This window comes from Camellia sinensis, chromosome 11 (genome assembly GCF_055761805.1).
Source record: "Camellia sinensis isolate YWXY chromosome 11, ASM5576180v1, whole genome shotgun sequence".
Taxonomy (NCBI): Eukaryota; Viridiplantae; Streptophyta; class Magnoliopsida; order Ericales; family Theaceae; genus Camellia; species Camellia sinensis.
Genome location: NC_138971.1, coordinates 14,723,266 through 14,748,936, shown reverse-complemented (window position 1 = coordinate 14,748,936; position 25,671 = coordinate 14,723,266). Strand labels below are relative to the sequence as shown.

The window sequence follows — 25,671 nt, the reverse complement described above, 5'->3', positions numbered from 1 at the left end:
AGCTACAAAATAAGCTAAAAAGTTAATAAGACAAAATGTCACATTCAAATAATAATTATTTCATTTTTTTTTTCACAAAAATCAAAAAAGTCAAAAAGCCCATCCCAAACGAAATTTTTTAGCCCAGGCTAAAATAACCAAAAAGTCAACCCACATCCGAACCCTTACTAGTATATAGATGTGGGTCATGTCAATATGAAATCGCATGCTTAAGATGCGATTTTAAAAAGTGAGTTAGTTTGATAAATAGTTTAAAAAGTTAGTTATTTACACAAATAAATTAATTTTTTGGAATATTCTCACAAAAAAAAAAAAAACAAACAAACAAACAAACAAACAAAAGCTCAATCAAAAGCGAAACAAACTATTCACCAATTTTTCGACAATTTGGTTTTACATTTTTTAAAGCAAAAACTACCATTCAATGATGGTATAAAAAAATTACTATAAATTCTACAAAAATTTATGATTTTAATTATTAATATTTATAAAATTTATCACTTATTTGTAATTATTTTTTTTAAAATTTTGACATCACTAGATTTTTCATTTTATTTAAAAACAGAGTTTTCAATTCGTATTTTTTTTTAATGAATTTTTTTATTATATTTTAATCAATTTTTTTTACTCTTTAGATCCACTTAATCAGTAAAAAGTATAAAATTTATGAATTTTATTTTTTAAAAATTTAATAGAAACAAAAAATACAAATAAACAATTAACTACATTTTCATTTTTTTTGTTGTATTTATTGATTTTTGTTTTTTAAAGATTTTTTCATGAATATTTTATTTTTCAAATAAATTTAGAATTAGGTACATCTAAAAAAAATTAAAAAAGACTTATTAAAATAATAGAAAAGTTTACAAAAAATAACAAATCACAAAACAAAACAAAAACTCAAATTGTTTTTGAAAATTTAATACCAAACAGATTGATTATTACTCAATTTTTCAAAAAATAAAAATTGCAGATGGCTTCATTTCATAAAAATTAATTAAAATAAATTCCTAAGATACGTTTGAAATTTTTTTAAAAGATTTGATTGCAAGTAAGAGTTGAAATGTTTTGTATCAAATTAAGTTTTTGATACAAAATTTGCACTCAGATTTATTGAAAAGAAAGAGAGAGTGTAATTTGCAAAAGTAAAAACAGTCGTGAAACAACTTATTTAAAAAATTGAGTAAATTAGGATAAATCCTCTTAACTTATAAAACATTTGCACTTTATCCTATTAAATTTCAAATTTAACAGATGACACCTTGAACTATTAACTTGTTATGATTAACAATTTTGATTAGGATTTTATTAGGAATTTAAACGGAATCAGGTTATATATAAAATATATAACACTTATTATTTTTTAGAACAATACTACTCATTATCACTTTGCCTCCCTTGGTGGCAAAATGTAAATGGAATGACCAGATAATGATATTATTGTCCTAAAACTTCAATAAATATGTCATGTACTGTAATTTATCTTAAAAAATGTACGGAACAGAATTTTAACAAAAAAAAGGATAACGATAACAAGATAATACTTTGAGGTGATTGTTATTTTAAGGTGGTTAACTGCTGAGTTTTAAAGTTCAGGAGGTAAAATGCAAATGATTCATAATTTAATATAATTTATCTTAAAAAATTATGTGAAATTTAAATTGTTATAGTTATTAATCTATAAAATTCTAAAATTCTAAGTATTTGGCTATTTTTTCATCATGTCTGTAACCGTTATAGGCCCTGACCCCTTTGTGAAGGAAGTAGTCCTCTGTTCTGGCGAGTACTGTAGTGGGAAAAGAAGATGAGAAGACTTTCTTCGTCAATGGGAGTATGTGATTCTTTTTCATTGGGTCTAAAAAGAACTCTGCTTTGTTCCCTTTTCTTATGCTTTCTCACTTGTCATTGGATTTTTGTTAACTTTATTTGTATATATAGTATACAGATCATCTTATACATACAGACAGAGAGATTTTAGCAGACAAGTGCTTGCACTGAGAGATTCCTAGGTTCTTTTCCTTTTCCTTTTCCTTTACCTTTTCACTTCCTTCCTTCATAAGTGCTTGTACTGAGAGATTCCTAGGTTCTTTTCCCTTTCCTTTTTCACTTCCTTCCTTCATAACTAACAAAACCCATTTCTTTCTCATGCTATGTTAATACCCTTTATATCTCATTGACATTGTTTTGAGGTTTCATACAACGGTTTAAAGTGAAATGGGGTTTGGTACATCTCTCTCCCTCTCTCATTGTTGTGAGGTTTTATAGAAGGGTTTAAAGTGAAATGGGGTTTTGATTTTTTGTTGTTTCAGATAAGCAATACATTACCAAGTGGAAGAAAGGAGATAGAAAAGAGTGAGAAATTGATGATGATAGGGGTTCCTTATGATTCAAGCTTCACTGATTTGATGTTTTCATGGTCTCTTGAAGACATCTACAATGAGAATCTTTACAAGAACCAGGTGTGCCTTATGCTCCATTTTTCACCATTCCACTGTACACTGACATGGTAGATACGTAAAATCACATATTTTGTAGTTCTGTTGCAAATACAGTAACCGATCACAAAACAGGACAAAATTTATTTATGGGATTCATGTATAAAAAATCTTATCGCCAATCTTATAGGCATATACATTATTTGTTTGATTCTGTGATTGGTTGTTCAACTTATTTTTATTTTTTTCAAGTTTTTGGGACTAAATTATTAATATGTGTAAATATAATATTATGGTGGTTGATTCTCAAAATGGAAAAAAGCAGTTAAATATGATTGTTTGCCTAACCCCAGTTCTGCTTCGAGGTCTGGGCTGTTTCTGTGCCAGGCCCTTCAAAAATTTCAATCCAATGCAGCAATTAATGTACAACTATAGATGTTAGCCTCTTATTTTTTTGGTTGATATCTGGTTTGATATTTGATTTGTTGATGTATCTGAATTTATTGCGCATCTCTGGTTTCTTTTATGTCTTTTGAATTGACATATTGCATTAATTTACTGGTTAACTTTCGAAATTTTTGATTTTGAAATAAATTTTCATTAAACCTTTGTTTTTTTTTTTTTCATCAGCAAAAATTCATTAAATCTTAATCACTGGATCATAAGAACAAATGTTCGTTTTTTTGTAGTATTGGATATGGACACGAGTATGCACAATGCACATTCCAATACATTGCATACAAGATTATGTATTTTACAATGCTATCATTTGTTATGAATATATTTTACAAAATTCAACCCCATGGCATGTGGAAAGGAGATTTTTTATATTTGTTTTTCTATGTAAGAGATGCAGAGAGTTTTGCATGGTCATGGGACTCAAACCCCAAAGCTAGCTGAGGCGAGGGTGCTCTCATGCTCATATAGTGCACCTTGCTTTTGTACCCAGACAATATGGGATTTCGCTTCACACTCTCTGGCACACTTAGGGTGCTCACTTGGTTGCACCTACCACTTGTATTCCAAGGACATGCACTCTATCCATCTCTGGATTTTGTGGCTTTTGATGCCATGTTACACGTTCTTGGGTAGAATGCAACCCCAAAAGGTAGCTTTTGGGGTGACGGTACGCCTCATGCTTCTATATTGCACATTAATTTGGTACCTAGGCAATGTGAGATGTCACTTTGTAGAAAGCCCTCCTGATATAAAATATAATAGCTTTGTCTTCTTATTTTATTATCAGCCGGTCCTTCTCTTCACTCAAGAAGCACTCCATTAGTCTACCATAGTAGTTGCTATAGCTAAAATTTGGCAAGAGTTGAAGTAAAGAGCTCTTCAAATCACGAAAATGTTTACAATGTCTAACCTTGTGCCAAAGCAATTGCCAAATTTGCCACCTCAACTTCTTAACTGTATTCCCAGTCTTCCACCCCATCTTTCTTTGGGAAAAAAGCAAAAAAGAAACTACTACAACAAATTTCATAACTAGAAATCAATAACCCAAAATTTCAACAAATTTCACAACAAAAACTTCACAAAAATTAACACATCCTTCTAAAATTTAACACGTCTTCACATATGCATTTCTCTTGATCAAGAAATAGAAAGATCACAAAATTCAAATTGACCTACTTGTGTGAATGGGTGTGTGTTTGTGATGAAGACCATGTTAAGATTGTGATGAAAGTTGTGTCCTCTATGTAATGCCTTTAAAGATTAGAACTATATGCATCTTTGTATTTGATTTGATATTTTGGGAGAAATGGAGATTGGTTGTTGGCGATGGAGACAAAGATGTAAGTTGGAGATTGATTGTTGAAATGCAAAGATAGATCGTGAGAGATAGAGAGAGAGATGCATATTGTAAGAGACTAGATCTTTTTCTTTTTGGATGTCATGAAATAAAAAAAATGCACTTATAGATTTACAAGGGGAATACCCTAGGCCCTAACCAACTAAACAGAGGAGCTTTGTGAAGCTGAGAAAACAAAATAAACAAGCTAACAAACTACTAAACCTAAAAACCCCAGGGCACCGCAAAAGTGTTCAAGGGCCACATATGAAGACACATGGGGGCCTTGAATAACTCAACATCCTAGGGAACAATCAAAGAAGCAAATCTTCCTTCCAACATCAGAAGACAGCCAACAAGAAGAAAGAAAGCTTCCAAAGCACTACCCGCAAGGTAGGTTACAAAAAGAAAAAACAGAAGCTGCAGTACTAGAGCAACTTAACATGAAAGGGGGCCTTGGACAGACACCAAAGCATGGACACACTATATGAGGCAACAAACAGAGGTATACTATTTTATACACCCCGAAAGAGGAGGAAAAGCCCAACAAAAGGCTATAAAAGCTATATAGAACTATACAACCAAAATGACCCTAAAAACAGAAAATTGGAAGTAAGAAAGGTATAATAGAGTGTCACCAATTGTGTGAGGTGGGGTGGGGGGGGGGGGGGGGGGGAGAGAGTTTGAGTGTGAGTGTGTGTGTCATTGTGAAAGAGTTAGAAATGGTGACAAGGTTGGGTGAAATTTTTTGGGATGTGATGATGGGGTCAATGGATGAGATCAATGATAGAGAGGGGATCAGATCAATGAGTGAGGGAATCCATGTGATCAACGGTAATAAAAGTGGCTAGCAAAAAATGATTGTGCTTGTCATTTGCATCAATGGTCCAATATTGCAAAATTTGACATTTTGGCACTATAGCATGCCAAATTATAGTTTTGGCATTTGCCATTTTGGCAATGCCCACTGGAATAGCTCTAACTTAACTATTTAGCGTAAATAGGTTTCATAATGTAGTGTGATTAGATCCTTTTCTGAATGTTGGTGTAGTTGCTACACAATTGGAATTCTTTTAGTTTGTTAAGAAGTTAAATTGATTTATAGATTGTTGTAAAGGAAAAAAATTAGAAGGAAAGAAAATTTTAATTTTTGTTTCTTTCAATTCTTTGATGTAGTGAAGCATGGTTTCCAGGCTGTTTGCCCTGGATGGTTTGGGTTCAAGTCAGATTGGTTTATTCTGAATAGTATAAAAGAAAAGGGCATCTTAGTACATGAGACTCTTGCTAAAGCAAGGTCTGGGGAGGAAAATATGTATGCAGTTTTAGCCCTAATTCATGAATAGTATCTGAAGGTTGAGGATGAGGATGACTGAGTTGTTGAACTTTAATCCTTGTGCTGTCAAATTAATCTATATTAATTCATGTGTTGTCAAATTTTTGTCTAAGCAAGTGCTTGAGGATGACTGAATGCTTAAGTGATTAAGCATGCTACAAAAAATAGTTCCAAGTATCTTAAAGTTCATAAAATTTTGGTGTTGAAGTTGTATTAGTCTAGGCATTGCATCGGATTGTGAGAGCACACTTTTGATCGTGGCATATAGGATTTATGACATATCTAATGTAATAGCCCAGGAGGGAACTTGTGAGTGACATTTTGAGTGGTAGTAGATTTTATAAGTAACTTCATGTTCTATATGGAAAGGATATATTATGTGGATAGAAATACAAGCTCACTTTGCCTGCCTATTGTCTATTAGTCGTGGCTCTACTCAGCTTGGCTGTGGTTGCCTCTAGAGGTCTATGCCCAAATAAAGAAGAAATGTTTCCAAAGGGAAACAAAGACAACGAAACCAAAAGATAATCTTTAGAGAACCTTGTATTCCAAGGTAAATTGAGTTTGTTTATTTTTCAGCATCTATATGTATATCTCACTTGCAAGGACCTTTAGTTTTTGTGGTGATTTCACTTTAGAATAGCAACTTCAGTTCCTTCTTGAGAAGCTTGTAGGGGGGACTTCATTTACAAGCTCTTCAAATGTATTTCTACTTAGTTTGTAAGTTTTGTTTAAATTGTAGTAAGTACATTTTAAAATCTTTATGGTCTTCAACATTTGTATGAACTAATGAATGTTTTCTTCTTTGGTTACTAGTTATATGTATATAAAAAACAACGCCCAATTAGTACACATTAATGTGTGTTTGGGAGAGGAAAGATTGAGTACACACCTAACTTTTTGTATAATACATAAAGTGGTGGTCACAAGACTTGAATCCATAACCTCAAGGTTATTAGGCCAAGTCTTAACCATTGAACCAATGTATATACGATTATATATATGCATATTCAAGCCTTTATTTGATATCAAAGTAGATTTTACTCAAATGTAATTACTTTATTTGTTATTGTGCCTTTCAAAAAATAACTGCCCTATTACAGTTTTATGTGTTGGCGTTTGCGGCCAGTGGTGCAATCAAGAATTTTACTTAGTGGGTTCAAATTTGAACTTAATATCCTTGATTTTATTTTATTTTATTTTTTCTATTTCTATAAATTTAGTAGTTGTTGACAATATGTAATTATAAACCTAATTTCATATGAATTGATAAAATTATTCTATGTAATTAGAAGTTACTTTAAAATTTTAATTTCACAGAAAATGATTACATTGTCACGGGATAAAGTAATAATAAGTTGAATCTGTTTCACGGCCTCAAAATACACTAAAATTCAATCATATATTAAGAAAATTTATAAGCTAAGAAGCACAGACACGGATACAGATGCGGATGCGGGACACTGTGATTTCAAAAAAATAGAGACACGGACACGGCGGGGACATGGCGGGAACACGACAATAAAATATGTTTTCATATATCTGTATTTGCTACCTAGATTAATATTACATCCACAAATAATCAATATTAACAAAAACTAACTCTAATTCTATATATATATATATATATATTATTTTTTGTAAAGAAAAAGTACTTGTAAATTAACACTTACAGTTTATATCTTGTTTTATGGATGATCTATTAAGTATTGAAATCTATGAAAAAAATAATAAACATTTAACATTCAACATTCATTAAAAGTACTAAATAAAATAGAGGAAAAGATAACTTGGCATGTCCTTGGTATGTCCCTGGGGTGGTGGTCTCCTAAAAATAAATTAATTAAATAAGTAGACATGCCATGTAATGTGTCCTATACATGTCCCCAAAGTGTCCGCGTGTCCCCGAAGTGTCCATTTGTCCGATGCGGATATGGCACTTGTTTTGAAGTGTCAGTGTTTCATAGTTTATAAGTTATAGTACTCCTCCAAACTTGAAGAAAATTTGTAAGTATTTCTTAGTTGGTGGAATGTGTGCCAATAAAACGTTCTTGAGTACCAAAGGAAATTAAGGGAATGTACCTGACTTGCAAAACTTCTAATCAAAAATCAAAATATAAACAATTTATTTTATAAAAATAATTAATATTATCTCTAACAAAGATAATCAAGCATAGACTTTTGAATGGTTAATCATATTTTTGAACAATAAATTTATAAAATAAAATAAAAAGAATTTGAACCCTTTTATTTTAGTTTTAGTAAAATTTTAGTTGTCAATTTTAAAAAATCTTAAAATAATGAATTATATTCAATTATGAGTATTTTTTTTTTCAAATTTTAATAGGTGTCAAGTGAGCGTGCTTAACTCTGTTTTATGCTCTTCGATTCTGTTGTATTATCTTGCCTTCATTATGGTTTTTACATAGAAATATTGATTATTGAACTTTTTTTGCCTTTGGCGACTTAACGTTAAACTTTCATTACTTTATTTCACCTCCATTAAACTTTCATTGCTTTATTTTTAGGTGGATAAGATTCCAGAATCATTTCAGTCAGTCAAGCATTACTTTGGTTCATTCGTTTTTCCTTTATTGGAGGAAACACGGGCAGACTTGGCTTCAAGCATGGAGATCATTCATGAAGCACCTTTTGCTGAAGTGATCTCACTCAATGTGTGCGAGCCGTATGAAACTTTGCATTATTATATTAAGGTTGATTACTGGAGAAACAGATTTAGTGACCGTGGCAAGGATCCTTACAAAACCTTGCCCGGAGATGTTTTTATAGTTTCAGATGCAAAACCCGAAACTGTATCTGATTTACAACAGGGTGGAAGGACGTGGACTTTTGCAACAGTCACTAATATCACAGAGGATGAGATTGAAGGAGGTAATAATTCATCCACTTTTTTTAAAGTCAAAGCATTGAGAGACATTGAAGTCAAAGGTGGAATGCGGCAATCACTGTTTGTGGTTTTTTTGAGAAATATAACTACAAACAGAAGAATATGGAGTGCGCTACGCAAGTTTGGAAATCTGAAGATCATCGAGGAAGTTCTTTGTGCTGATTCCAAGGTAGAATTGTGACAAAAGATTATTATGCATGCAATTGTTTTGTTTGAGTTTCATGTCCTTGTTTTTAATTTTTAAGATGATCGTACCTTGTGTATACGAAGTTAATGTTTGTAAACATTTTGCATCCTATGTTTTGTCTTTTCATTTAGACTCTGTTAACTGGAATGCAAACCGTTCTGGTAAGAGGAATGAGACGAAAATGAGGATTGCCACATGCACTGAAATGTGGTACAATAAGGATTGGAGGGTTGTATAAATCACACTACTAGAATATCAAAAACAGTGCTGGAATCATGTTGAAAAGCTAGGAAAATCAAACCAAAAAAAGAAGAGAATAAAGCCACTAAGCAAACCTAAGGAAGGGTGGCTAACCCTTTCACTTTTAGGACTTTAAAATCACATGTTTTAGCCTCTGAAAACTCAGAAAATAAGTAGCTAAAAGTTGAGAAACAAGTGGGTAAAAACAAGGATTTAAGCCATTGGATAAGGCTCAAGAAAGGGTGGTTAACCCCTCCACCTTTGGTAGCTTTTTAATCACAAGTTTCAGCACTTGAAAACAGCCCAAAACAGTGTATAAAAGAGAAGTGCAAATAAGAGAGAAGATGGCAAAAGCTATACCTCTTGAAGAGAGGATGCTCATGCTCTTTGGTTCATAAACCACAAAGTGTTCACTCTCAAGGGTAAAAATTTTGGCTTAATAATTTCAGCAAGGAGCCTCAAAAATTTGGTTTAGGAAGTGTATGTATATTGCAAGATAGAAAGGGAGAGTGTTTGGCAAGTTTTTGATTCTTGGCAAATTTTTCTAACCTAAAACTATGAGGGATGGTCCTCTATTTATAGAAAAACAGGTTCCCTTGTCGGAAATATCTGTATTGACCCAGCTGGTGTAGTGCATGTACATAGGGGGACAACTTGGCAGCAAAATATCTGCCTGTCGAGAAACATGGCCGGCCGGCCATGGAGGGGGACGGCCGGCCAATAAAATTTGGCCTGCCGCCCACCTGTTGGCCAGCAAGCCTCTAAGTGGTTAGGCTAGAAAAAATTATGTTTTAGTCCAACGGGGGTGTAAGGTTTTAGGCTTTGAAACTCCAAAACTGAAGCTTCTTGCTGAAGAAATTGAACGATTGTACAGCGTAGTATTTCATCATCGAGTGTTCAATCTGAGTCGCCCAAGTCTTAAGGGCGGTAAAAAATGGGGTGTCTATAGTACCACTTAGCATAATTTAATTAATTCTATGAGTAAAATATATACTTCACTTTTGGTGGATCTTATTGACATTGACTTTGAAAAACAGGTTCAGGAGGATTGCGAACTTTGTTGTGTCCATAGTAGGTCCCAATTGCCCGAAAGATTTGGTACAAGTCTACTAGCTATGTTGAATGAATCCCAAACAGAGGCAGTCTTGGCTGCTCTTCTTAGAATGGAATGTATTCACAAGCCTACTGCAAAACTTATATGGGGCCCACCAGGGACGGGAAAAACTAAAACTGTCAGTGTTATGCTCTTTGCTTTTTTGAGGATGAATTGCCGGACTCTTACTTGTTCTCCTACAAATGTAGCTATAAATGAAGTGGCTTCGAGGGTGTTACGGTTGGTGAGGGAATCTGCAAAGGATGCTTTATTTTGTTCTTTGGGAGATATTCTTTTGTTTGGGAATAAGGATCGGCTGAAAATGGATTCTGACATTGAAGATATCTATCTGGATTATCGTGTTGAAATGCTTGAGGAGGGTTTAGGACCAGTGTCTGGCTGGAGGCATTGTTTTACTTCCATGATAGATTTGCTTGAAGATTGTGTTTCTCAATACCAAGTTTTTGTGGAAAATCAAAAGATCATAGAAAAAGAACACAGCGATCAAGAGGAAGTCGAAAAGGAAGAATTCAAATCATTTCTCGAGTTTGTGAGAGCCAGATTTAAATCTACTGAATCATTGCTGAGAAGATGTATGTTTATATTCGGTACTCATTTACCAAGAAGTTACATTTTGGAACATAATTTCCAGAAAATGGTAACTCTCATTGACTTGCTTGATTATTTGAAAAGTTTGTTGTTTCAAGAGAGTGTTGTTTCCGACGAACTCAAGGATATTTTTTCACACCAATATCCAATTGAAGATTTTTCTGAATCTTTTGTGAATAAACAATCTCTGATATACACAAGGAGCAAGTGTCTTTCTGTTCTAAAATCTCTTGAACATTCTTTTGAAGACCTTGACCTGCCAAGTGTTATGATCGAAGGTTCAATTAAGGACTTCTGTTTTCGAGCGGCTTCCTTAATTTTCTGCACTGCTTCTAGTTCATATAAGCTATATTCAGTGGAAATGGAACCACTAAACTTGCTGGTTATTGATGAAGCTGCACAATTGAAGGAGTCTGAATCGACAATACCCCTTCAACTTCCCGGTCTGAGACATGCCATTCTCGTTGGCGATGAGTGCCAATTACCAGCAACGGTTATTAGTAATGTGAGTTAATGCTATTGGCCTTATTACCCTACAAATATAAATAGGCAAGGATTCATTTTTCATAAATTGAACATTATGTCGATTGATAGGTTTCGAGTGAAGCTGGATTTGGAAGAAGCTTGTTCAAAAGGTTGAGTTCGTTGGGTCATTCGAAGCACCTTCTAAACATGCAGTACAGGATGCATCCATCGATAAGTTTCTTCCCAAATTCAAATTTCTATTTCAACCAAATCATGGATGCACCATATGTTATGAAGAAAAGTTACGAAAGACGCTATCTTTCAGAGCCAATGTTTGGTCCCTATTCTTTCATAAATGTTGTTGGTGGTAAAGAGGAATTTGATGATGTCGGGCGTAGCCGGAGAAATTTGATAGAGGTTGCTGTTGTTGTGAAGATAGTGCAGAAATTATACAAAGGTATGTCAAGTGGGATTTAATTGTGACTGTATTTTGACTTTGTTGTTTTGATATGCACTATATTTTACAGAAAGGTTTACCATATGTATCTTATTTTTTATGAGCATTATTGTATACATCTCATGATTATATATGTGGTTTTTGAAATTAGATTTTTTACTTTTTAAACCATTATTTCATAGTACTGCAGCACCCAAAGGATACTACTTACAATCCTTTTTATTGTTGTCAAGACCCATATAATCAATCAAAAGACAACTGGAGGTGTATAGAGATCTTTGGTTTTCTTGGTCCTTCTTGAATTTGGTGGCATTCCCTTGATTCCTTTTTGAAATATATATATATATTTTTTCTTTATTTACCTAAAAGAAAAGGTAAGTTGATATGCATTCTGCGTTGTTTTCATTGTTCTGTTTTCAAGAACTCCAGGCAGTTTTCAGAAACATTTAATGCCTTTTTGAAATAAAATTTTCTTTCTACTTATCAAAAAGAAAAAGTATTTTGATATGCATTTCTGCGTTGTTTTCATTTTTCTAGTTTCAATTACACAAGGCAGTTTTCGGAACCATTACCAAACAGTAGTGAAGCACTTTTATCAAATGTTGTGTTCACACCATTTTCCTTCACTCTTTTGTAGAAGGCGCTCAACAGACTGTAAACACAGAGGAAAAAAAAAAGAACAAGAAAGCAAAGATAGCATGAAGAAATGAAAATAAAATACTGAAAATTACCTGTTATGCTTACCTTGCTTGACAATTTTGATGGAATCATTCCCTCAATCTTAAACGTCACCATTAGAGAAATTAACTTTCTGTTGAATTATTAAAATTGTAAAACTTTTTTTCACATACTAAATGATTTGCTTTGTTTTTTTTTTTTTTTGGTTGGTTGATGTTATGTACAGCATGGGAAGGCTACAAAAAGAAGCTTAGCGTTGGTGTGATATCTCCTTACGCCGCTCAAGTTGTGGCTATCAAAGACAAAATTGAACAAAAATATGACAACCTCGAGGGATTCACAGTGAAGGTGAAGTCAGTTGATGGGTTTCAAGGTGGAGAGGCAGATGTCATAATAATTTCTACTGTAAGATCAAATAAAGGTGGATTTGTTGGCTTCATGTCCAGTTCCCAGAGAACCAATGTTGCATTGACAAGAGCTCGGTATTGATTCAAACAGACTCCCCTCTTAAGTTCACTTCTTAATCTTTTTGCTTTTAAGATGATGAATATTCATGTCCTTTGATTTCCAGGCACTGTCTTTGGATTTTGGGAAATGAAAAGACACTAGCTAGTAGTGAATCAGTTTGGGAAGCGATAGTCCGTGATGCTAGGGATCGCCAATGTTTCTTTGATGCAGATTTAGATAAAGATTTGGCCAAAGCAATAATAGATGTCAAGAAAGAGCTTGATCAAATGGATGATTTGTTCAATAAGGATAGTATACTTTTCAAAAGTGCAAGATGGAAGGTATTTAACTTCTAGTGATTAAATGATGTTATTATCCTTCTATGTATCTCTAAAATCACAGAACTTTTAATCTTTAGATTGCATGTAATTTGATTTGACATTTTTTTTCCCATTGGTTCACCCCAGGTTTTTTTCAGCGACAACTTCAGAAAATCATTTGGAAAACTTACTTCAATCCGTCTTAAAAAGTCAGTTATGAACCTATTACTGAAGCTTTCAAGTGGTTGGCGACCTAAAAAGAAGAATGTGGACTCAGTTTGTGAGAGCTCTGCACAGATCTTGAAACAATTCATGGTTGAAGGGCTCTATGTTGTTTGCACCATTGACATTGTAAAGGATTCGATTTACAAACAAGTTTTGAAGGTTTGGGATATATTGCCTTTGGAAGAGATCCCAAAATTGGTTAAACGCCTTGATGGCATGTTTGCTAGGTACACCGATGATTATATCGATCACTGTAAGCAGAAATGCTTCCAAGGGTATGTTTGTTTTTTTTTACTAAATTTGAACATATGAAATATATTATATATATTATATATTTGAATTTCAAAGGTTAATTAACTTTTTTGATTGGTTTTTTGTGTTCAGGTATTTGGAAGTTCCAAAGAGTTGGGTGAAATCTGTTGACATTGTCCAGTTCAAGAATCTTGACAACCATGTACATGGGAATGAGTCAAGTGGCAGTACTATTGATGGTAGGGGTTATGTTGAGAATTCAAAGGTTAGTGAGAGCCTGTTGTTGATGAAATTCTACTCCTTGTCGTCCGGTGTGGTGAGCCACTTACTTTCTGACCGCGATGGTAAAGAAATGGACTTACCTTTTGAAGTAACAGACCAGGAATTAGAGATTATCTTGTTCCCTAGAAGCACGTTTATACTTGGACGGTCAGGAACCGGTAAAACCACAGTTTTGACAATGAAATTGTTTCAGAAGGAGCAACACCACCATATTGCTTCAAAAGGAATTTATGCAGATGAGGCCAGTACCAGTACAGATGTGAGCCAGAGGAACGATGTTAGTGACTGCGTTGTAGAGATTAAGGATAGTGTCTTGCGCCAACTTTTCGTAACAGTCAGTCCGAAACTGTGTTATGCTATCAAACAACACGTTTCTGGGCTGAAAAGGTGTGTAAGAAGCTCAATTATGGGGTTGTTACAACCTGTTCCTTTTTTGTATTTTGTTTTTACTGTCTTAGTTGCAAATTAGTGATCAGCAAACTAAAGTGAATGTTTTTTGGTTTTAGATGACTGAGTGTGCAACAGGTCTTATAAAAGTTCTCAGAAGTTTTTATACTATACAAATAAATTGACAGTCATACAATGGATGGAGGTTATGTTATCAAATTGGTTTCCTATAGTTTGTATGATTGATCTCTAAATTAATGCATTAATTGGTCTGCCTTGATCTCTGTTAATTGTTATTGTTGACCTAAGATGACATTTACTCTTTCTGCGTTAACTGCCTAAGGGTAATACTTTTTTTTTTGCCCCCCCTCTCTCTTAACTATCAGCCTTATTTTATGTTTAGGTTTGCTGATGGCGGGAATTTTTCTGGAAAAAACAGTACAACTGATATGGATGATACAGCACAATTTATGGATATCCCAGATTCTTTTCTTGACATTGCTCCTAACAAATACCCTCTTGTCATCACATTTCATAAGTTCTTAATGATGCTCGATGGAACATTGGGCAATTCATACTTTGAAAGGTTCCTTGGTGTAAGCGGACTTTCTCATTGTAGAACTAGTGGTTCAAGATCAGTTGCTTTGGAAACTTTCTTAAGAACAAAGGAGGTTAACTATGAGAGGTTCTGTTCATTGTACTGGCCCCATTTCAGTTCTATGCTAACAAAGAAGCTTGATCCTTCCAAAGTGTTTACTGAGATAATTTCTCATATAAAAGGTGGATTGGGAGTGGGTGAGGCTCGTGATGGTAGACTTAGTCAAGAGGATTATATCCACCTGTCTGAGGGTCGGGCATCTACTTTGAGTGAGCAGAAGAGAGAGAAAATTTATGATATCTTTCTGGATTATGAGAAAACAAAGATGGAAAAGGGTGAATATGATTTAGCTGATTTAGTGAATGATCTTCATTATCGACTAAGAAATGTAATACTTGAGGGTGACAAAATGGATTTTGTGTATATTGATGAAGTGCAAGATCTTACAATGAGACAAATTTCTCTTTTCAAATATATTTGCCGAAATGTGGACGAGGGCTTTGTTTTTGCAGGTGACACAGCACAGACTATTGCAAGGGGAATTGATTTTAGGTTCGAAGATATACGATCTTTATTCTACAATGAGTTTGTAATGGAATCAAGAGCCAATGCATTTGTTGGAACAAAGGAGAAAGGATATATATCAAAGATTTTTGGCCTTCACCAGAACTTTCGTACCCATGATGGTGTGCTTAGATTAGCACAAAGTGTCATTAACCTTCTTTACCGTTACTTTTGTCATTCTGTTGATGTTTTGGAACCTGAGACAAGTCTTATATACGGTGAAGCTCCAGTTCTTCTTGAGTCTGGAAATGATGAAAATGCAATTGTAACTATTTTTGGAAAGAGTGGAAATGTCAGTGGGGACATAGTTGGCTTTGGCGCCGAGCAGGTCATATTAGTACGAGATGATTGTGCCAGGAAGGAAATATCTGACTATGTTGGAAAGCAGGCACTTGTTTTGACTATTGTGGAATGTAAGGGCCTAGAGTTTCAGGTGACTATTAGTTTTTATTCATATGTTTCTTCTTTTTATATATCTTTCATATTTTACTTATTTGATTCATTTCTTATCATTCATAGGATGTGTTATTGTACAACTTTTTTGGCTCGTCACCTCTGAAAAATCAATGGAGAGTAATATATGAATTTATGGAAGAACAAGAGATGCTTGATGGTACTTGCAGGTCCTTTCCGAAATTCGATCAGGCAAGACATAATGTCTTGTGTTCTGAACTGAAGCAACTCTATGTGGCAATTACTCGTACGAGGCAAAGGTTGTGGATTTGTGAGAATACTGAGGAGCTCTCGAAGCCTATGTTTGACTATTGGAAGAAGTTGTGCCTTGTCCAAGTAAGGAAATTGGACGATTCACTTGCACAGGCAATGCAAGTTGCAAGTAGCCCAGAAGAGTGGCAGAAAAGGGGTATCAAGGTCTGCTTGATTGCTCCATATATTAATTTTAGCACACTGTTTTTCTTTTTAAAATCATATCATAATTTTTCTTACACGTGTATTGTTTTTGTGTTCTTTAGCTCTATCATGAGAATAACTATGAGATGGCAACAATGTGCTTTGAAAGGGCTGGAGACACAATGTGGGGAAAAAGGGCCAAGGCTTCAGGCCTTAAAGCAAATGCAGATCGTATGCGTGGTTCGAATCCTGAAGGGGCTTGCACGGCTCTTAGGGAAGCTGCTGAGTTATTTGATTCTATTGGTATGGCTAAGTCAGCTGCCGAATGTTTTTGTGACTTGGGGGAGTATGAAAGAGCAGGTATCGTTTTCTGTTCATTTGTTTTTCAATTAATTTTTTTGTTAATTTGAAAATATTGTTTGCAATATGAACTGTTATGCAACTTAACACTATTTAGTGGCTTATGATTTTTAGATTTCATAAGATGGTACGTACCTTGAAAAATACCAACAAATCGTGACTTTTAACTAATCAGATAATTTGACCTATACTATACTAGTACATGTTAGGATAATGGGTAGATTTCTTTCAGTGGAGAATCACAAATGCATAACCCTTTGAGTCCTGAAATACCAAACCAAGTCTTAAGTCCCATCTAATGGGGTCGGCTACATGAATCCTTCTTTTTCACTCGACTCTATCAATGGCCATTTGATTAGTTAAATTAAGGAGATTCATATCTCTATTTATTATATTAGCCCACGTCAATCTAAGTCTGTCCCTTTCCCTAATACTTCCATCTACCGTCACTGTATCGCATCTCTTCACTACTGCCTTTGTTGATCTCCGTTGTATACGACTAAACCATCTTAATCTATTCTCTCCCAACTTATCTTCTATCGGTACTACTCCTACCCATTCACAAATATACTCATTCCTGTTTTATTTTTTCTCAAAAATTTATATCCTAAATTATTGTTTTTGATAAGCAATTAACTGATGAATTTTTTTTCTTTAAAATTTTCTTTGGGTTTAAGGTTTTCGTTATTTACCAATATGAATTTTTCTTGATTATGTTGTACACAAGAAGATCATTGGACAGAATGTTTGAATGATGGCCTTTTTTTTTGTATTTTTTATTTTAGTAATTCTCCTTTTTTTTCTCTGTTTGTGTGCACTTGCAAATTAATATATTTTGTTTGGCATAAGCAGTTATTTTTACATGGCCAAATATAGAGGCTAATGTGGAGTGTGAATATCATTTCCCAATAATGTTGCTGAAAAAACTAAGATAAACCTTGAGGTTTTCTTGCTTGCCAAATTTCTAGGTCATTACTATGCTCCAAAACAAGTGCACTCAAATTTCATCTCGTGTCTTTCCTTTGTAAGGTTGGAACTCATTTCTAAAGCTGGAATACTTCTAGACAATTTACAACAGCATTATTTGCCTGCTTTATTTTGTCTTCATCTTGTTTTGCCGTTCTAGTTATATTTTCCAAGTCTCCAACATTTAACTTTGAAGTTTAAATGCACTTTTGGGTTAGCAAAGTTTTGACATCTAGGTTGTAATTTTTTTAACTTTGCAGGAAGAATTTATTTGGAAAAGTGTGGGGAAACTGAGCTGAACAAAGCTGGGGAATGTTTCTCTCTGGCAGGTAGTTATAAACTTGCAGCTGAAGTGTATGCCCGTGGAAAATATTTTTCAGAGTGCTTGTCTGTTTGCACCAAAGGAAATTTTTTTGACATGGGTTTACAATACATTCAATGCTGGAAACAAGATGCCCGTAGAGACAATGGTATAATGGTCAAAAGAAGTGAAGAAATCAACAAAATTGAACAACAGTTCCTTGAGAGTTGTGCACTTAATTACTATGAACTGAAAGATAATAGATCCATGATGAAATTTGTGAGAGCTTTTCACTCGATGGATTCAGTTCGCAACTTCTTGAAGTCTTTGGATTGCCTTGATGAGCTTTTAGTGATGGAAGAAGAATCGGGAAATTTTTTGGAGGCTGCGGAGGTTGCAGAGCTAAGAGGAGATGTTCTACGCAAGGCTGATCTGATTGGGAAGGCTGGACAATTTAAAGAGGCATCGAAGCTTATTTTAAGGTATGTTTTCTCCAATTCTCTGTGGGCATCTGGAAGCAGAGGTTGGCCACTAAAGTGCTTTTCGCAAAAGGAGGAGATTTTAGCTAAAGCCAAGTCGTTTGCAAAGAAAGATTCAGACATCTTCTATGAGTTTGTTTGCACTGAGGCTAACATTTTATCAACTGAACAATCTAACTTGTTCCAGTTGAGTCAGTGTTTGAACGCTTCCCGTGGTAATAAAAGCCTCAGAGGTGAAATCTTATCCATAAGAAAAATTCTGGATATTCATCTGCAGCCAAGTACCTCGAAGTATGATTGGGAACATGAATTAGTAGTGGATTTGATGAAGCATTCACAAGAAAGCATTTCACATAACCGGGTGTCTGTTGTAACGCTGATTTGCTTTTGGAATCTTTGGAAAGAGAAGGTTGAGTATATCTTCAAGTACCTGGCTTGTCTTGAAACTCATGATGCTGATGAATATTATAGCTATGGCGACTTCTGTTTGAATTACTTTGGTGTGCGGAAGAGACAGTTGAATAATGTTAATACCAGTTTCCTTTTTCTGAATGCTGATGCTGATTGGGTGAGAGAAATTGATGACAGATTTCTTCGGAGAAATGGAAAGTTGGTTTCTGCTGATGTACGCCATTTTGTTTCAGCCGCTCAGACTCATTGGCACTCAGAATTGCTTTCTGTTGGTATTAAGGTGCTGGAAACTCTGAAGGCACTTCATAAGTTTGCAATTTCAAATTCAATGTCTGTTTTTTGCCGAAGCATGCCTCTTGTTTATATCTTTGAGTTAACAAAATCTTTTTTGGGGTCCAAGTATGTTTCATACAAGAACCATGAAACTCAAACTTTGCAACGTTTTCTCAGCCTATCTACTGCATACTTTGAGAATGTGTTTCCTTTAGATTGGCGGGAATCATTAACAGAGAGTATGATTTCTCTAAGAGGGAGTGAGCTTTCCCGGAACGTTCTTGAGGAGGTTATTCTTGATAACCTTGTAAACATCAAGGGTGACCTAACCTATGGCCAAATTGGGAGGATTTTAATGATAAGGCTTGGTTCAGGAAAGCCAACTGATGAACTATACAAGAAGATTGCAAAGAGTTTTGAAAAGTATTCACCTTGGGGCGGGTTCATTAAGGAGCTAAGTGGAAACATAAAATCAGAATTTGCACAGGAATCTGTAACAGGCAATTCCTGTGAGGCTCCAAGAGCGGTGTCTTCTGTATACAAGTTTTACGAAGCTTTGAAAGATACTTATTATAATGCCAACTGGAGACAAGCTGACTATATATCGCCTAGTTGTTTCTTGTATCTTATAGAGCGACTTTTGATATTTGCATCTGGCTTTCAGGGATTCCTTCTCACCACAAAATCTTCGTTTGTTGAATGGCTTATTTGCGAGCAATCAAATGCCGTTGGAACTGCTAATTTAGTAACTGACAATCGATTTTCTGTGAGCTGCATTTATGATTTTGTCGCTTCCATAATCAAGGATTTCTTGTACAACAAGCAAGATACAGCAGAATGGATTAAAAAATCTCATATCAATTTCAATCATTACTATCCACTGCTGTTGTTGAGATTGATGGTTGCATTGTGCTTGCTTTGTGTGAACTGTGGAACTGGAAAGTATCTTGATTTACTTGTTGATTTGATGGGGAGAAGTGATATTACTAAGGGGCTACCGCCGGAATTCTATGATGTCCTTAGGAGGAGGAGACACAATCATGTGAAAATAGATGTAAATGTACTTGCAGAAGCGTGCAAGAAGATTGGGAATCCTCTTGTTATAGCGAGCTTGGGAGAAAATTGTTCGACATTTTCATGTCCTGATGCCATTTTTGTCGACATGAGAGTTTCCCGGAGCAGAGAGGACATCATGAGATTGTTGTTTCCTATTAACAACAAAGCTCCTCGAGGTCAAACTGTAGCGGTTGAAGTGGATAGAGCGAAGAATTCTAAGGCTCCACCTTCAAACTTAGCTGCCATGGCAGATCAGAAGATGAACAGTCAGAATATAAATGAAGGCGACGTGCAAATGAATTGTGGAATCTTTGTGCAAATATCTGATACTTTAATGTTGGTAGAGAGCGTAGGAAATGGAAACATTACAAAATTTGTGTCTAGTGCCTCGAAGTTAAAGGTAAATGCCAAATTGATTGACATCATTGAATGTTAAAGGATTAGGATCTAAATTTGATTTCCCCCCCCCTTGTATATCTATTATAGGTCAAGGTAGAGAATGGTATAAGCTTTGTTTCTGCTGCTTTGTTTAAAGCCTTTGAGAAGAAGACTTGTGATGATGAGGATGGAAAGCTTCTTGTTGAAGCAAACTGCATGCTTGATGAATTGAAGCAGCTATCTTCTGCACTGGATATGAGGTCGGTTTAAATGTAACTTTTCATTTTTTAAAGCCTTCCTAGATTTACTTCTATTCATAAATATTTATCAATTTATTTATTTGGTATTTATGGATAAATATTTGCATGTGGTTTGTTTATAATTTCATTTGAAATGGGCATAATTTGCTTCACTCTAACGTGGATAATGCCATTCATTTCCCCGTAGTTTTGAATTCTAGTGGGACATGAATATTCTATTAATTCTTGATTTTGGCGCTGTAACTCTGCATCTTATGATAAGATTTTGTTCTTGTAATATGGTCCTCTTTTAGTGGCTTGTTGAAAACACTAGAATAAAATTTACATTTTACTGCATCATACTTTGCATAGGCTTTTCTAATCATATTGTTTTTTTTTTTTTTTTTTTTAAATTTTAAAAATCAATCATGCCATGTGATCATGCTTGTGCTACGTAGATTGTAACCATTTTCATGTTATGGTGTGCACAATTATTGGATTTTTTTTTATTATTAATCTTTCAGTGAAAGGGAACTAGAAGAAAACATTTCAACAATTGCCCAACTCTTGGAAAGCTTGCACTTGAGAAGGCCAAGGCTGGAAACATTCTTGAACCAGCTGTTCGTTCTTAACAATACGAATGCTGATGAAAAGGAAGCTCATCATAGCAATGTGGAGGAAACTAGCAACAATAGTGAGGAGGAGACTAGCAACAATGTTGAGGAAGAAACCAGCAATTCTGACAAAGGGAAGGCGTTGCAGGTTACTGGTGATTCTTCGGGAACCAAAAACAATGGCAATGGTGGCGATGCTGAAAGCAACAAGGGGAAGGGAAATAGCAAGTCGAAGAAGGGTAAAAAAGGAAATAACAAGTCGAAGAAGGGTAAAAAGGGGAAATAGCAGCTCTAAATTTCGGGAAATTCTATTTCCACACACCAAATTATCTATGTGTACATCTTTTCTCAATCCACACATTTAATAATTTGATTTTTACTTCTTTATCTCAGTCTACACACTTCACATTTCAAATATACCCTCACCTTGTGTACATCCTCTTTTATGATAGTTGATTTCCTGAATAGGTGTGATATTTCATATACCATATCATAATGAGTATGAACTGATGTGAAATGTCAAGTGAAAACGAGTTTGGATCCTCTGCCACCTTTTCATCATCGTAATCTCTTTGATTTAAGCATTGCATCATTTTTTTTTTGTTGCTGCGTCTCAACAGTCATTCAACAGCAGCGAGTTATAATACAGAGCAACCATGGGGACAAGCTTGTGGGGATATTGCATGAAATAGGTTCTAAAGAACTTGTAATCTTGTGCCATGTATTTAGATCCTCAAAGGTTGGTAATAGTAATTGGAGCTGTGTTTTGATTTGGCAGATAATATGAATTGAATAGCAACTGTTGGTATTGTTATTTTATTTTTATTTTTGATGGTTGTCCTTTGTTATGATTTTTAGGATCGCATTCTTATGGTAATTCTTGCTGTTGTTCTAGGGAAAGCAAGAATTAGTGCCTTCCGCTTTGACTTTGCTGGCAATAGGTAAGTTGTTGGGAGTGAAATTCAGTAGAATTATGGAGAAATTATGAGATGGTGGTGGGTGAGATGGTAATTTTGTTAAAGGATAATTTTAAAAAATTTATTAAATGCGTGTAGTAAGGAAACTTAGGCCAAGTTTGGCTAAACTAAAAAAGTACACTTATTTCATCTTTTTATCTTTTTTGGGTTACATCAATCAACATCTCTTCTCTACTTTTTCTACACATAATACAAAAAAAAGTCAAAAAGTACACTTATTTAGTCTTTCCAAACTTGGCCTTAGTGTTTGGAAATAAAATTTCCCCTAAATTTCTAATGGCTTGGCTTTTTTAAATAAAAAAATATATATTATTGGGTAAATTGCTTTGTTTTTGTAATCTTCTTATATCTTATTTTCACTGGGCAAATCAACTGAGAATTTTGTTCAATCAAGTATTCTTAACATCAGTGTCTATAAAACAGAATTCTATATAGAATTTAGATGGTGGTGACATATTTTTAATTGGCCAAATCATTTGGTAACAATATTTGAATCCAAATCATGAGGTTCATTCATTTTACATTATTTTTATAGCTACTAAATTGTAAGAAGAGATTGCTACATTTGAGTAATTACCTTTTTTTTTTAATTTTTTATTTCTTTTTCTTTTTAATTTTGTACAATGCATGATGCGAGTGATGAACAAGCTTGAACATTAAATGGTGAAGGTGGAAGGTGATGCAAACTAACCATCAGTTGTGCTATGAACACATAAGATTTTTTACAGAATAAGGCTCATCCTCTATTGCCTTCGAATTCGAATCGAGAAATTGCGACAAGGGTGTAGAAGAATCTGAAGATTGATCTTGAAATTCTTCTTCTTCTTGCTGCTGCTGATCTTGGACTTGCTCTTCCTCTATCACAGTTGTTGGGGTCTCAGCTCTCGCCGGCAAGGGGTGGAATTTTCCGGCCATGGAGGCGGCGGCGGTTTTGAGGTTGTGGAAGATGGGATTTTGGGAGGAACCGCCATTTACAGGGGTGGAATTAATTAGAGGAAGCTCTGAGTCTAAATTGGGGATTGGAAGAGGGGTTTCTTGGGGAATGGAGGTAGGGAGGGACAGAGAGTGGTGGTGGTGATTTTAGGTGGGGTTTAAAAGTGGTGGTGTTGAGGTGGAAGATGGATGATCTTAACCCTATGGTCAGAGTTGAGTCCATTTGGTTGGTAAGGAAATTTTGTTTTCTTTTTCGACAATGGTTAGTAATGCCAATTTTTATAGCTTTGTTTTCTTTTTCAACAATGGTTATTAATTCAAATTTTTATGATTCGAATGTTTTAAAATAATATCATTCTAAAGATAAAATAATATCATTTTAAAGATAAAATAATATTAATTATTCAAATCACATAAATTTAAGTTATCAAACATTTTTCTTTCTTTTTCTTTCTTTGGCTCTGTTTGGTAGAGTTGTGGGAAAGTACTTATAGCTTATGCCTTAACAGCTTATAGTTTATAACTACGAACATAAGCTGATTTCTGACTTATAAAATAAGCTTCTCCTGCCCTACTCAAAGAATAAGCTGATTTTTGACTTACAAAAAGTTATAAGCTGTATTGTTAAGCTAAATCAAACACATCAAAATAGTTTAAATTAAGCTGAAAGCTGAAATAAACAGAAAAAAACTGTACCAAACAGGCCTTTGTGGGTTTGGGAATCACATAAATTCAAATTACCAAACATTTTTCTTTCTAGGGTTTTCAGAGTTTTAGGTGTGGGGGTGGGTGGTTGGGTGCAATGGTTTTTATTAAGGTTTTTGGGGGTGGTTGAGAGGAGGAGGTGGGGGTCAAGAGGAAGGGATCACAAGTGGTTGTGTTTTTTTTTTTTTTTTTTTCACATCACCTAAAAGTCATATGTAATTTTTTTTGAATTAATTATACAACGGTGGTGTTATATGCACTAATTAATATACGCACTAGTGTTATGCTATTATTCTGATCATATTTATTATACAAATTATAAACACTCAAAACTTTTAAAATTATACCACATTATCTGTTAGTATACTAGTTAGTGCATATAATATTATTCATTACCGAAATATGTCTTTAATTATTAATAAATATCATTTTATTCTTTTGTCTATAAATTTGTATGTTTTAATCCCTTAATTATTAAAAACAAAAAGTTAGAGATGAATTATCAATTTTATATACCCTAATGACATGCCAATATGTATTTTTCACTTTAAAACAAAATATTTATAAATATAAATTTATTTATAAAAATGATATTTTTACATTACTCTTGTCATTTTTTTTTTTTTTTTTTTTTTGTGTGAAATTTATGTTTGATTAGAATTTTCAAAGGATTATAAAAATTGTTCAAATGCTTTCATTTTGGAGACGGTCAGGAGAGGATGAAAATATTACATTTTTATTGAAGATCGTCGAGTTTTTTTTTTATTTTTTTTTTCTTTTTGAGTTTTCTCCTATATAGTCAAAAATATATATTATGGTAAGAGAATTGTTAGAAATCTATAATTTTAAATTAAAAAATTCACTTACAAGAATATGATAAACGAATTGATCCTTATATCATTGGTTGTGTAAAAAATCAAAAGTTGACACTTGTCATATTATATTAGTATGGGTCAAATTGTAAAAACATTTTAAAAGTCTCAAATATTTTCATAATATTTACTCCGAAAATATCTCAAATTAAGGTGTAATTTAAAGTCAGTGTTATACAAATCACACTAAGGCTTATTTTGGCAACTCAAGTTTTAATCAAAAAATTAAAAAGTTAATACAAAAAAATAAATTCTTCTTTTTTTTTACATGTTTTTTCATAAATAATTAAAAAGTCTAAAAAAAATTAATATTCAAAACAATCTTAAAAATCCAATTGGATCAACAGTGATTCTGTTGTAATAACAACAAAACCTTTTCTGGTTACTATTGCCAGAAAGCATTTACTATTGTGCTTTTGAAGTATCTTGAAACCATTCATATTAAGGGTGTTTAAAATATCCAGAGAAACCAGTTAAAAAATAATATCTAAAGAATCGAATAAAATTGACCTCTTTGGGTCAGTTTGGTTTAGTTTTTTAGTGCATTAATTTGGTTCCAGTCTTCAAATTGTCAAACTCATAGGATTGAGTTAGTTCTTGGTTTAAATCTTGTCTAAACCGAACCAACTCGAGTATCAAACCAATATATGTATATATAATTTTTTTAAATATTTTTTTATGTTGACATGTCTTAATATTACCGTGATCTTGTATGTTACATCAAATTCCTATTTTCATGAAGTTTGTGCAATTGAACAAATTTGAATTATTGGTCCAAGAGTAATAGACTTTGCATCAAGATAAATGATTTAGCCTACTGACAAGGCAAATGATTTAGTATAGAAAATAAGAGAACTCATAAACCGTATGTAAGTGCATTATGAAATACTACACTCTGCTTTAAGTTCTTCTTTAAATACGATGAGTCAAAATTCAAATGAAATGGGTTGACAAGTTCTTCAATATGAATTTTTAAAGCACTT

General features: G+C 33.9%; 1 protein-coding gene across 3 annotated transcripts; it reads left to right on the top strand.

The window, feature by feature from the left end:
- Positions 1 to 1,962: 1,962 nt before the first annotated feature.
- Positions 1,963 to 21,751, top strand: LOC114298212 (uncharacterized). Of its 3 annotated transcripts, none has more exons than XM_082893633.1 (15): positions 1,963 to 2,224; positions 2,310 to 2,459; positions 8,092 to 8,640; positions 9,936 to 11,105; positions 11,195 to 11,522; positions 12,427 to 12,682; positions 12,772 to 12,988; positions 13,115 to 13,467; positions 13,577 to 14,113; positions 14,517 to 15,708; positions 15,795 to 16,145; positions 16,247 to 16,484; positions 17,711 to 20,370; positions 20,506 to 20,608; positions 21,112 to 21,751. In XM_082893633.1, the coding sequence occupies exons 2-14, from the start codon at positions 2,364 to 2,366 to the stop codon at positions 20,578 to 20,580; spliced, it is 8,022 nt and encodes a 2,673-aa protein (XP_082749759.1). In that variant the 5' UTR covers positions 1,963 to 2,224; positions 2,310 to 2,363; the 3' UTR covers positions 20,581 to 20,608; positions 21,112 to 21,751. The 3 variants fall into 3 exon arrangements, with proteins under 3 accessions (XP_082749759.1, XP_082749756.1, XP_082749757.1); XM_082893630.1 differs by having other exon boundaries at positions 20,457 to 20,608; XM_082893631.1 differs by lacking the exon at positions 1,963 to 2,224 and having other exon boundaries at positions 2,258 to 2,459; positions 20,457 to 20,608.
- Positions 21,752 to 25,671: the final 3,920 nt, after the last annotated feature.

Coding starts and splice junctions, on each gene's coding strand:
- LOC114298212 (XM_082893630.1), top strand. CDS start 2,364: ATGATGATAGGGGTTCCTTATGATTCAAGCTTCACTGATTTGATGTTT. Junction 13,468..13,576: donor AAGCAGAAATGCTTCCAAGG/GTATGTTTGTTT, acceptor TTTTGTGTTCAG/GTATTTGGAAGTTCCAAAGA. Junction 15,709..15,794: donor GTAAGGGCCTAGAGTTTCAG/GTGACTATTAGT, acceptor TATCATTCATAG/GATGTGTTATTGTACAACTT.